This window comes from Mirounga leonina, unplaced genomic scaffold (genome assembly GCF_011800145.1).
Source record: "Mirounga leonina isolate KUSES-001 unplaced genomic scaffold, KU_Mleo_1.0 Mir_174, whole genome shotgun sequence".
Taxonomy (NCBI): Eukaryota; Metazoa; Chordata; class Mammalia; order Carnivora; family Phocidae; genus Mirounga; species Mirounga leonina.
Window position 1 is genome coordinate 6,251,886 of NW_023270451.1, and position 13,546 is coordinate 6,265,431.

A 13,546-nucleotide genomic window follows, 5' to 3' on the forward strand; every position below is an offset into this window, starting at 1 on the left:
AAAATAAAATAAAATAAAATAAAATAAAATAAAATAAAATAAAATAAATAAGCTTACAAAATCTGCTGATATATGCAATTTGGGGCTCAAATGTAATGGTAAATATCTCAAGTCACCCCAGTATTAGAACTAGACTATAACTAGACTCAATTTGGCCAGAAGTAACAGAAATTCAATTACAGTGGCTTAAATAGGGGATTGTTTTATTCATATAATAAAAAGTCCAGAGGTGGGGCGCCTGCGTGGCTCAGTTGTTAAGCGTCTGCCTTCGGCTCGGGTCATGATCCCAGGGTCCTGGGACCGAGCCCCACATCGGGCTCCCTGCTCCACGGGAAGCCTGCTTCTCCCTCTCCCACTCCCCCTGCTTGTGTTCCCTCTCTCACTGTGTCTCTCTCTGTCAAATAAATAAAATCTTTAAAAAAAAAAAAAAAAAGTCCAGAGGTAGACCCAGGATCCTCTTAGCTCTTTTTTCTGTCATCCTTAACGTGTATATTTTGTTTCGAAGCTCACAAGACCTTCCATCTTTAGGCATAAGATCACACAAAAGTGGGGAAGGGAGAGAATAAAAGGCATATGGTAGTTAACTTGGTTGACTCTGTCTTTTTAACAGGAAAACAGTCGCTGTCCCAGGAGTCTTATCCAGCAAACTTCCATTTACATTTCACTGGCCTGTCCTGGCTCATCTGGTCACTCCCAGCCAGAAAAGAGTCTGAGGAATCCTGGATATGCTGCAGCTATGAACAAAACTGGAGTTTTATTAGTAAAGGCAAAGTAGAGGGTGGATATTGGCTAGGCAACCAGCAGGCTCAGCTACCAATGGCCCACCTTGTTACTTCTTCCACAAACCAAGCATCCTTAGTTCCTGTCTGAAACTTGAGGATTGGGTTTATGGAGAATTAAGAAAGGTATCAGAGAAGTAGCTAGCCAGAACTCAGAAATAATACAATATATTGCAGTATTGTTTGTAATTCAAAACACTGGACCTAAATGTCTGAGACCTGAAACCAGGAAAATTTGTTAGGAGCCTTTCATTGACATGTAGCTAGTGAGTGTGCCCTCACCATATCTTCTGTAAAAACCTTGTAAGCTTCCCTGGTCCCAGTTAGCATTCCTATACAGATTTGCCTACACTTGGGAACAAAACATTTGGAGTAGCCCACTCCTGGACACCTGTGGCAGAGAAGTAGACAGGAACTGGGATGCTTGCTAGACTTCCTCTGCAATAATTAACTCTAATCTCCAGAAGGAGAAATCAAACTCTTTCTTGCTGTCTTCTTCACTCTTCCATAAAATCTTCCCTGATTATTCAAGTCTACTTTGAGCTGACCTGCTCTAGCATTTACCTGTTCATCAAGATAAAAAGTCCTGTATATTGTTATATAGACTGCACAAGACCGTGTCTCATCTTTCTAATCCAGTGTGTACTTCTCAACAGCTAGGTCTCCATGATAGGATGGAAGCTGGCCATCTTGGGTATCTGAGGGTGCAGAAGACACTAGTGAAGATGCCCAGGCTCATGGATGTTGGGACATTCAAAGACATGCTTTAGCTACTTTAAAAGAGCAACACAAATCTCAGAGAGAGTCCGTTAGGTGACCTTTAAATCACTAAACAGTATGATTTTTCCTTCCTGAGACAAATTTTAACCAATATTCCACCCTGGTGCTGTCACAGGAGGAAATAAACTCTACCAGGTTGGAGTCATGTGCTTTTGGTATAAAGATCCAACTCTAAACTCACTCTAAGTCAAGTATGTGGTCAGCACCCCAAGATAACCCTTCCTGTATTTGGATGCTGTTCCCCCCAGAAGCTGCCATGTGTTCTCCTCCTCTCTGCTCTCTTCTCCATCATGAAGAATCTGACAAACTCATTCCTCACAAGGCAGCAAAGACTGATAGAATGAAACATTACTTTCTCCTAAGTACTTCAGCAGAGGACAAAAGCACAAGCCAATACAATAGAACTGTAATGGTGGAATTGCAGGTATCAAAAAGTTAGGAGACTTTTCTTTTTGGTAAGAACTTCCCAGCTACTCATCAAACCACTACCTAAGAGTAGCCAAGTATTCTTACTGTTATTAATAAATAGTTCCTATTTTTTTAATCTATAGGATTTCATAAATGAATTCACATTTTATAAGCTTAATACACATCACTTGAACACGCATGTTTCTAAACATGCGTGAGGTAGAGGAGCAGTAAAATACAGTGTTAGGATCTCGGACCCTGAGTCTAACCACCTGAGTTTGCACCTGTACCATTGAGACAAGTTGCTTAAATGTCTTTGTTCCTCCTCCTCCTCATCTGTATAATGGGAGATAATAATCCTACCTATCTCAGAGGGTTATTGTAAGGATTAAATACGACCATACATATAAGCACTTAGAACCTTTCCTGACACATTGGCAATACCCTATAATTGTTAGCAGCTATGATTAATAAGATTTCTTTTATTTCCAAACGAAGAAGAAATATAATAATTGCAATTGGTGAATTATAGATTTTTGGCAGGTTTTTATATTTTATATTTTAGTTTGCCATGATTTTATAAAGAACATTCAGCATGAAAGGCAGTTCCTAAAAGATTGAGAATCATAATTTGCCCACCATTTGCAAAAGGCACACAAATGGTGTTGACTACATGACATTGAAGATTTCATTCTTGTGTAAATGCCAGTTTTAAATTTTTACTTCCAGATGGAAGCGATCCCTAAAGATGATTCTATTCTATCCGAGAGAAGGAGAGAACTCCACAAGGAAGTTGAAGTGGCTAAGAGGAATCTGGCCCAACAGGTCAATGTCAACTTTCATTTAAGCTTCTATCTAAGAAAGATTAATACAAAGTTGTGTTTTTAACTGTGTTCCACAAAACCTCAATAGGAGAGTCATCAAATAGAGTATGAGCCTACTTAATGTGTGTCTGTTTCTTCATCTCAGAGTCCACTCAAACCCCACGTTAAATTTGGGGAAAAAGGATGTGTTTGAACCAGCAAAAATTATACAAATTCATGAGATTTTAAAATAAAAGGGCTAATGATAATATAGTCAGATTAAAAATAAATAAATGCTTTATTTCACCAATGTCTAATTTTAAATTTTCAAATTTTGTTTATTCAAGCCACTGTCAAAAACATGCTTTTATGTCTCTTTTTTTCTTAAAGTTACTTGAAAATACAGTCTGATTAAGAAAAACTTGCATCCCATTAAACATGTTATCATATTTGCATATTCTTTTATAAAATACTTGGAGCTAAGGCAGTCAAGTTACTTTGTTTTACGCCCTAGTAAAATAAATTCTACATAGGAAATAAAAATTGTTAAGATACTGGCCCTAGTGTGTTTCTTCAAACAAATAAGTTATAATATGTTGTGTTTTTCCAAAGAAAATCCTATCAGAAGCTGAGTCCAAGTTAGTGGAACAACAACTTGCAGAAGAAAACAAGCTTTTAAAGGAGCAAGAAAACATGCGAGAGCTTGTCTTCAACCTTGTCCGTATGACTCAGATCAAAATTGATGAGAAGGAGCAAAAATCCAAGGATTTCCTGAAAGCTCAGGTGACTGCATTTTTGTAACCATCCATTAATTGCCATAAGAGTTCAGGAGATCCTCAATTTTACACAGTGTCTGTTAGAAAGCTGTAATTGTATCCTTCAAGTTTGACTATACAGCTTCCCCAAACAAGACTCAATCATATACTGAAAAAATGGTTTCCGGGTTCAGTTAGCAATAGTCAGCAATCTAGAGGAAAAACGAACCGGGTCAATGACAATGAGCAGAGGATTCGAGCACATGACAACTTCAGTAAGAATAAGGTAGGTGTCTCCGGGGGGACAGGGCTGACTGCTGTGCAGGCCGCAGATCTCTCAGATTCCCCACCAACTCACATGCCACTATGGTTTGTCCAAGAACAAGTCAAGAGCAGTAGCATGAGACTGCTCTCCCTCCCAAGTTCTATCAAGCCAGCATTATTTAAACCAATGCTAGGATGCCCTTAGTTACTGCTCCATCCATGATTTTACCGGGCTCCCAACAAAGTACCAGAGTTGACCCAGTGCAACATCCCAAACCAAAAGAACAATGAAACCAACGGCAAAAACGACTCTGCTGCCATGCTAACTAAAACTCTAAAATCATTTTATTCCATGAAAGGATTATGTTCAGAGATTTCCTGTTAAAAATGAATATGATATGACATATTACTAAAAGAGAATACCGGGATTTACCGTGTGACCCAGATGGTGGCTGTTTGTTTTTTTTTAAGATTATATTTATTTGAGAGAGAGAGAGAAAGAGAGAGGGAGAGAAGGAGCAGAGGGAGAGAGACAAGCAGACTAAGCCCTGAACACAGAGCCTGACCTGGGGCTCAATCCCACAACCCTGAGATCATGACCCAAGCCGAAATCAAGAGTTGGACGATTAACCAATTGAGCCACCCAGATGCTCCAGATGTTGGCTGTTTCTGAGGGCAAACTTTGTTCTGAGCAAACTTTACCCGGGGTAGCATTTCTTCAGAAAAGCACCTTAAAAGCATGGCTTCAGTTTCTCACAAAACACAAAAGGGTTCCATTTGTAACATGTCAAAACTAACTACAAATCCTCTTCCCTCAGCTACCCTCCACAAACTCCTCACTTACCCAGCCCATCTATGCCATCCACACTCACTCTTAGGCTCTCCCAAAAGTTCCCCAAACTTTTCCTCAAAGCCAACCTATACAGGCTCTTTTCATTCTCTTTTCTCTTTCTTGTCCTTAATTAATTCAGTTCAGCTGGCCAGTCAATTTTCCGATCTCTCCCTTACAGTTCCCCAATTACACAACGCAGCTAGGACAGGAATGAGATAGGGTGCAGCTGGGAGTATTCATATGTTGATGGAGATGGGCTTTTTATTTTTAATTTCACACATAACTTTCATATTTCAGCAAAAATATACCAACATTGTTAAGGAGATCAAAGCAAAGGATCTGGAAATCAGAATACACAAGAAGAAAAAACGTGAAATTCATCGGAGGTAAGAGAATTACATGATGATTTATCTTGTTACAGGTGGGGAAAAAATGAGTTTTATTTCACAAGTTTCAAGAACACTTGTATTTTCACAGACTCAAAGAGTTTGCTAAACTGTATGACACCATCCGAAATGAAAGAAACAAATTTGTTAACTTACTTCACAAAGCTCACCAGAAAGTAAATGAAATAAAAGAAAGACATAAAATGTCATTAAATGAACTGGAAATTTTAAGAAATAGTGCAGTTACTCAAGAAAGGTAAGTGTAATAATAACTATTGTCTTTTCAAAAGTTTCTCTTCTGATTCACTGAACTCTAAAGAGTAAAGTAGAAAATAATAGCCTTATTTTTTTTTAAGTTTTTTTTTTAATTTATTTATTTGTGAGAGAGAGAGAAGGAGCACGTATACAAGTTGGGGGTAGGAGCAGAGGGAGAGGGAGAAGCAGACTCCCTGCTGAGCATGGAGCCCAATACGGGGCTCCATCCCAGGACCCTGAGATCATGACCTGAGCTTAACCAACTGAGCCAGCCAGGTGCCCCAGAAAATAATAATCTCACAAAGCTAGAAGAGCCCTTGCTCAAAGATGCTTTACAAATGACAATCTAGGGGCACCTGGGTGGCTCAGTCGGTTAGGCGTCTGCCTTCCGCTCAGATCATGATCTCAGGGTCCGGGGATCAAGTCCCCCATCGGGCTCCCTGCTCAGCAGGGAGCCTGCTTCATCCTCTGCCTACCCCTCCCTTTGCTTCTGTGCACAGATGCGTGCTCTCTCTGACAAATAAAATCTTTAAAAAAAAAAAAGACAATCTAAGCATCTGAATGTGATTCTGTATGCTTCCACTGTTTGATAGCTATATTTTTAAGTGAACAAAAAACTATATACTATTTATTTTCATTTACCAAGTTAGAAAAGCACAAATTTGATAATTTGCATTTAAAATGAGAAGACAATCAAATGTTTATTAACCAGCATCCCCTGGTTATGGATTTGAAGCATCTAATGTGCTTGTAGGAGACAGTATAGCAAAGTGGTTAAGAGAGGTAGCTTTCTAGACTCCGATCCCAGCCCTGCAGTCCTAGCTGCATGACCTTGGGCAAGCTACCTTACTTTTCTGGGCTCACTTTTCTTACCTATAAAAATAGTTCTTATTTAGGGCACCTGGGTGGCTCACTCAGTTAAGCGCCTGACTTCGGCACAGGTCATAACCTCAGGGTCCTGGGATTGAGCTCCTTGTGGGACTCCATGCTCTGTGCTCAGCGAAGAGTCTGCTTGTCCCCTTCTCTCTGCTCCTCCCCCTGCTCGTGGTCTCTCTCTCTTTCAAATAAAATCTTTTAAAAAAAAATAGTCCTTATTTTATAGGACTTTTTATCATGAAACAAGTTAATCCATGTAAACATACTCAGAAGCATCTGGCAAATTATTGTTTATTAAATTTATTATTTACAATATGGTAAGATCTATTGGACTCTCATTTATATTTAGTCCCTGATCTACTGAGTTTATACAACCTGAACTTTTTCTGGTGGCCATTATTGCCAGTTTCCTTTTATAAAGCTATACAAAATGGGCTATTGTGTGGGAAGTAGTAGAGGGGTAGGGATAGGGGGAGGGGATTGGTAGGAGTAGGAAAATCTAATTTCCAAACAGATTCTCATCCTACATGAAAGTAAAATATCACTTATAAAGGCCATGCATTCATTCAGCATTTCTTGTGATGCTGTATTAAGTCAGGCACCACTTTAGGTCCAATGGACCTTATCAGATATAACCATCTGTGCGCTCAAGAGGGAATGACAGAGCAGTAAATGAATTACTATAGTCTCTTGATTTGACAAAGTGGGGCCGCAAAGGCTTGGGGCACAAAAGGAAAGATGTCCTAGTCCAGAGGAGTGGGGAATCTGAGACTCTGGGAAGATTACAGAAACTCCTGAAGAGTATTATATGATGAATAACAATATTACTGCAGTAGTCCCCCTTATCTGCGAGGGATACATTCCAAGGCCCCCAGTGGATGCCTGAAACTGCAGATAGTACTGAACCCTATATATTCTCGGTTTTTCTTCCCTATACATACAAACCTATGATGAAGTTTAATTTATAAATTAGGCACAGTAAGAGATTAACAACACTAATAAAATAGAACGATTATAGCAATATACAGTTGACCCTGGGTGCCAATCCCTGCGTAACACTTAACTACTAATAACCTACTCTTGAGCAGATACCTTACCAATCACATAAACAGCTGATTAACAGATATTTTGCATGTTATATATACTGTATACTGTATTCTTACAATAAGGTAAGCTAGAGAAAAGAAAATGTTGAGAAAATCATAAAAAAGAGAAAATACATTTACAGTACTGTACTGTATTTACTAAAAAAAAAATCACGGATAAGTGGACCCACACGGTTCAAAACTGTACTGTTCCAGGGTCAGCCGTACTGTAATGAAAGTTATGTAAATGTGGGCTCTCTTCCGGACCCCCGTATAACTTATTGTGCTGTACTCACCCTTCTTCTCGTGATCTTGTGAGGAGACAAAACGCCGCGACAGCAAGCCGAAGTGAGGTGAAAGACGCAGGCGCGTTTGCGACGGAACGTTAGGCTGCTGTTGACCTTCCAAAGAGTCGGAAGGAGGAGCGTTTGCTTCCGGGGCACGGATTTCCGGGTGGCACCTGAGGAGGCGGAAAGCGAAACTGTGGAAAAGGGGGGGACTACTGTACTACTCTTGTTATTTCAAGGGACATACTAAAGTGGATATGTTTCAGAAGTCTTCGTTATTTTTATTTTTATTTTTATTTATTTTTTTAAAGATTTTATTTATTTATTCATAAGAAACAGAGAGAGAGAGAGAGAGGCAGAGGGAGAAGCAGGCTCCCCCGTGAGCAGGGAGCCTGATGCGGGACTTGATCCCAGGACCCTGGGATCATGACCTGAGCCGAAGGCAGACGCTTAACCATCTGAGCCACCCAGGCGCCCCAGAAGTCTTTGTTATTTTTAAACTAAAGAAAATGATAATCTTTCCCGTTTTCCCCTTATTTTTAAAGAAAGTTACAAAATTCCATGCTGAAACATGCCAACAATGTCACTATCCGAGAAAGCATGCAAAATGATGTGTGCAAAATTGTAGCAAAACTTCAGGAAATGAAGGAGAAGAAGGAAACCCGGTTAAGTAACATTGACAGACTTGCCAATATGATCACAACAATTGAAGAGGAGATGGTGCAGCTTCGCAAGAGATACGAGAAAGCTGTTCAGCGTCGAAATGAAAGGTGAAAAACCAAGAACCTAATGTGAGAAACGAAACACCTGGAGATCCGATTTAGAAATGTTGCCCCTTCTTCTCTAGAGACTTGACACTGGGGTGAGGGGCATTTGACATTCAGGTTTCATTATCCTTTTGCAGGGGCGTGGGGGGGGGGGGGAATGAGCTGTGTGTTTTGCCTGAAATAAGAAACTGTTCTTTTAAGAGAGGCAGGCAAGAGTAGGGTTTAAGTCCGTTGCTTAAATATCAAAGTTCTTTCCCAGGCTACCAGTCAGGTTGCCTCCGATACCATCAAGTTATTTCAGTAGAATTGACATAAATAAGTCTTTGGATCTTGTATCCACTTTTGTGACAGATTGGTCTTAGTATGATATTTATTAAGCCATTCTCCCAGCTCATTTTCTCAGCAAGTAGGACCTCTCAGAAGAGCATTATTTCTTCCAGGCTACAATTATGTCATCAATCAATTACTACTGTAGCAGTTTTCCCAAGCTGCTCGTGCTAGAGAAATCTGGTATGTGAAATTGTAGGGTCCTGTAGGAATTAAGTCTGGTATCATATCTTTTTCTTCATTGTGGCTTTGGTTGTGGGCTGCTTCATCTAAAGCTGTGTGCTAAGCTTTGGACCCCGAAGTTACAAAAAGGTGGTAAAGCATTGCTCCTAGCTTGTTGTCAAGAGAAATGAGAGGATCACGAGAAGAGCCAATAAACAGCAAATGAGATGAAATGTAGAGTTAAGCTTAAGCAAATGCAACTATGTGCGCTCATGTTTTAAGGGAGGAGAGAGAAAAAGAGATAAAAAGCAATTAAAGATGAACTCTGGGATAATTGATATGCAGAGTGTGGGAAGACTTCAGGGTGTGAAGACCACTAATTTTTCAAACTACTGGCAGGTGTTTTCTCTGGGGAAAAAAAAAAGTCCTCTTACATGGCTCCCGGCACAAAACAAATTATTTAGGCAGTGTGTTCCCAAGCTCTGGTCAGACCTGTAGGGCTGGAATTGGAAAATTCTTGCTTTGTTTCTTTCCCACATTCTCCTCACATGGAGGGGTCTTTCCCCTGGCATGCTTACAAAGGACAGAATTTTGCCTGTTTATGGGGAAATTTGCATCAAAAATATTCAACTTTAAAAAGAACCTAATGGGCCTGGCAAGTTACATAGAATCACTGCAGAAACACATTCCCTGGCCCCCTGCCTGGGGACTTCTGGCCAGACCTCACTTGGCAAGTCTGGCCCCAAAAAAGGGTCTGCAGAAAATCAGATTATGGGGTCACTTTGCTCATGCCTGGGGAATGACATTTTTTCCCACCCTAAGGAAACCTTTGGGACTTGCAGAGATACTGTGACCAGCCAGCTGCATGATCGGCTAGCTCAGAGTCGAAATGCTAACCAGCCCTCCCTCTCCTATCCCCAGGAAAACAAAAAGTGTGCAGTTTAACTAGAAAGCCAAGAGTATATATCTATTGTCTTCTGGAATTATGTAATGTTGATACGTATTTTGTGCCCAGATCCAGAGGGAATCCCTGTGACTAGTAAAAAAAAAAAAAAAAAAAGAAGTGGTCTCAACACCCTCTTAGCCTCTGCCTCTCCTTTTGGCCATAGTGGCGTTCAGCTGATAGAACGGGAAGAGGAAGTGTGCATCTTCTATGAAAAAATAAATATCCAAGAAAAGATGAAGCTAAATGGAGAAATTGAAATACATGTCCTGGAAGAAAAGATCCGGTTCCTGAAACTGAAGATTGCTGAGAAACAAAGACAGATTCACGTGACCCAGAAATTACTGCCAACCAAGAGGGCCCTGGACGCCGACTTAGCAGTGCTCCAGATTCAGGTGGGGAAACGTTCATCAGACACTTCCTGGGGCCATTTGCTTTCCCTACCCCCTCCTTTATTGGTTTGAAGATTGCATTAAGTTCTTACATGTAAATTAAGCCATGCCCCACCTGGTACCTGTACAAACTCATGAGTTATATGTCTTCTTTAAAAATGTCACTGCTCCGGGGCACCTGGGTGGCTTAGTCGGTTGAGCGTCGGACTCTTGATTTCGGCTCAGGTCATGATTTCAAGGTCATGAGCTCGAGCCCTATGTGGGGCTCCATGCTCAGTGGGGAGTCTGCTTGAGATTCTCTCTCTCTCCCCCTTCCCCTCCCCACCCTTTCTCTCAGATAGAAAAATAAATATTAAAAAAAAAAATCCACTGCTCCAGGGTGGAATTTATGCTCAGGCATCCAGGTGACAGATTTTTTTTTCCCCCATGAAGCATTTTCTGCCTTCCTTGGAATTCAGACCCTCCCAAATCTCAACTCTAGCTTCCTTATAGCTCGTAATTTAAGGAATCTGGGCTTTCACTGCCGCTGGCATAAGTATGTTTCTGATGCTTGCTTGAAAGATCTCAGGGACCAGCTTGCTCTCTCATTTTTAGAACTCCTGCCCCCTGAAGCTGAGATTGTTGTTTGTTAATTGGCAATCACATATAATTAGACTCCTTATTAACCTCTGTAGTTTCCCCGTCATTTAATAGCCTGGTCTCTGACATGGTCTTTTTATTTATTTATTTATTTATTTAATTAATTTTTTTTTTAAGATTTTATTTATTCATTTGAGACAGAGAGAATGAGAGACAGAGAGCATGAGATGGGGGAGGATCAGAGGGAGAAGCAGACTCCCTGCCGAGCAGGGAGCCCGATGTGGGACTCGATCCCGGGACTCTAGGATCATGACCTGAGCCGAAGGCAGTCGCTTAACCAACTGAGCCACCCAGGCGCCCTGACATGGTCTTTTTAAAAGTGGAATAAAACCAAACAATTTAAACATGAAGTAATAAATAAATACATAGATGTATACATAAAAAATGAATATAAAGCTACTTTCTTCACATGCAATAATCTTTTTTTTTTTCCCTTGGTGAAAATAGAAGAAAAAATTAAACTGAAAAGTTTGCGGCTTATACTTTTTTCCATTGACTCAATCAATGTAGCAGGAACAAATTTTAACCTATCATATGTTTTCTAAAATGTCAGGTTTGTTTTCAGATTTTTTCTGATGATAAAATTAAAACATGTTCAATTAATGAAGTTTTGAAAAAAACACCAAAAAAAAAAAAATTCTATTCCCAAGGTATAATCACTATTAAAATTATCAAAAATCAGGTGCCTGGGTGGCTCAGTCGGTTAAGCAACTGTCTTCGGCTCAGGTCATGATCCCAGGGTCCTGGGATCGAGCCCCACATTGGGCTCCCTTTTCAGCGGGACACCTGCTTCTCCCTCTCCCACTCCCCCTGCTTGTGTTCCTGCTCTCGCTGTCTCTGTCTCTGTCAAATAAATAAATAAATCTTTAAAAAAAAATTATCAAAAATCTGGAAGCGATCCTTCCAGTTTTTTTCAAGGTATATAAGTAAATGGTTTTCATTAGGTCATACTGTGGACAGTTTGGGGTCTGGTTTTTTTTGTTTTTTCATTTAATCATGTCATGGGGATTCACATGACTTTGCGGAAACGGATGAGGGGTCCACCTTCATATCTTATGCCATTTGAATGTGTGAATGTGGTATCAATGATAGGATCTTTCATTGTACACAAATGTGCCAAGGTTCTGATTCCAGCGTTTGTTTTTTTAGCCTTAAGTTCTCCTATTCACTTCTTCCATAAGTGTAGCCTGGTGTAGATGGATTGGCTGGAACACCCCCAGGCATCCCTCAGGCCTCCAAGTTAGCCTCCCCAGGATTCCTGTGGCCCTGACTCCTGCTGCTAGTGGTTCATTTGAGGGATCCCTTCATCAATTGGCACGCACCCTGCCTGGTTCACTTCTATGCCGTGTCAGTGCAGAATTCAGGACTCGCTCCTTTGTCAGCCTACCTACACAAAACCACTCCTGCAAGAGCAAGACCTTTGTCTGTGAATTGATTGAAGGTTTGGGGCAGCAGCATGCTGGTGTACATTACAGAAATGTGAAGAACTTCCAATTCAATATCAGACATCCATGCCCTGCAAAGATCTGCGGGGCCACCCCATACCATCCCCAGGCGTGTTAGCCCAAGCAGCACCCTAGCCTAGCTCCATTTCACTGGCCTGTCTTTACACCTCTCAACCTCTTCTCCTCTCCACAGCCTCACCTCCCCAGATTCTCCCCCCAGGCACTCCACAGTTGTCTCGATTTTACAGAATAATTTGTCCCCCTCCAGCTCCTTCTTAAAACACAGCCTCAGGGCCATTTTTGCCCATACCAAACTATCAAGATGCCCAGCAGAACAAAAGGGCTTTAAATTCAGTAAGATCCACAACAGAAAAATTCTCTCTCTACTGTGTAAGCATTTTCTGTGTGTTAATTGCAAATCAATACTTCTAGTCAATGGATAAAATTCATTGTTCTTAAAATATATGCATTTGGCATTTCATTATATGAAACCTGTTATCTGGTGTGAAATATGAGTTCAGTTGACCCAAGAGGAAAATATTTATTTATTTATTTTTATTATTATTATTTTTTTAAGGATTTTATTTATTTATTTGACAGAGAGAGACACAGCGAGAGAGGGAACACAAGCAGGGGGAGTGGGAGAGGGAGAAGCAGGCTTCCTGCTGAGCAGGGAGCCTGATGCGGGGCTCGATCCCAGGACCCTGGGATCATGACCAGAGCCGAAGGCAGACGCATAACGACTGAGCCCCCCAGGTTCCCCTAAAGGAAAATATTTAAACATTTATGCCTGATACGAGACTTTTCCATTCTGCCTGCCTATGAATTGAGACATATATATGGTCTATGTGTTATCATCAGTTACAGGTTCTGCCAGAGTTAGATCTAAGCTTAAGAACTGTTGAGGGTGCCTGGGTGGCTCAGTTGGTTAAGTGACTGCCTTCGGCTCAGGTCATGGTCCTGGAGTCCCTGGATCGAGTCCCGCATCAGGCTCCCTGCTCGGCGGGGGGTCTGCTTCTCCCTCTGACCCGCTTCCCTCTCATGCTCTCTGTCTCTCATTCTCTCTCTCAAATAAGTAAATAAAATCTTTAAAAAAATAAAATAAAATAAAATAAAAAAGAAAGAAAAAAGAAACAGAAACATTAAGCATTGTTAATTATAGATGGAATAATTATGTATTTATGCTTGGTTACGTACATACATATACTTTAACTCCATATTAAGGGCAATTAAGGAATGTTGAGGGGGAGAAAAAGGAAAAAAAATAAATTATTTATGTCACCATTTTAAATTCTTTTTGTGAGGAGGAGGCAAATACATGAATTAAAACTTAAATTCTACCCCTATCAGTCTGGAACGCG

General features: G+C 40.6%; 1 protein-coding gene across 1 annotated transcript in view; it reads left to right on the forward strand.

Moving 5' to 3' along the window:
• The window catches only part of CCDC146 (coiled-coil domain containing 146), a 45,723-nt gene that overhangs the window by 24,509 nt on the left and 7,668 nt on the right, over positions 1-13,546 (forward strand). The window contains exons 11-16 of the mRNA XM_035021382.1: positions 2,697-2,792; positions 3,383-3,553; positions 4,919-5,007; positions 5,099-5,263; positions 8,056-8,280; positions 9,876-10,104. Coding sequence (XP_034877273.1) covers positions 2,697-2,792; positions 3,383-3,553; positions 4,919-5,007; positions 5,099-5,263; positions 8,056-8,280; positions 9,876-10,104 — 975 coding nt within the window. The remainder of the gene's footprint in view (positions 1-2,696; positions 2,793-3,382; positions 3,554-4,918; positions 5,008-5,098; positions 5,264-8,055; positions 8,281-9,875; positions 10,105-13,546) is intronic.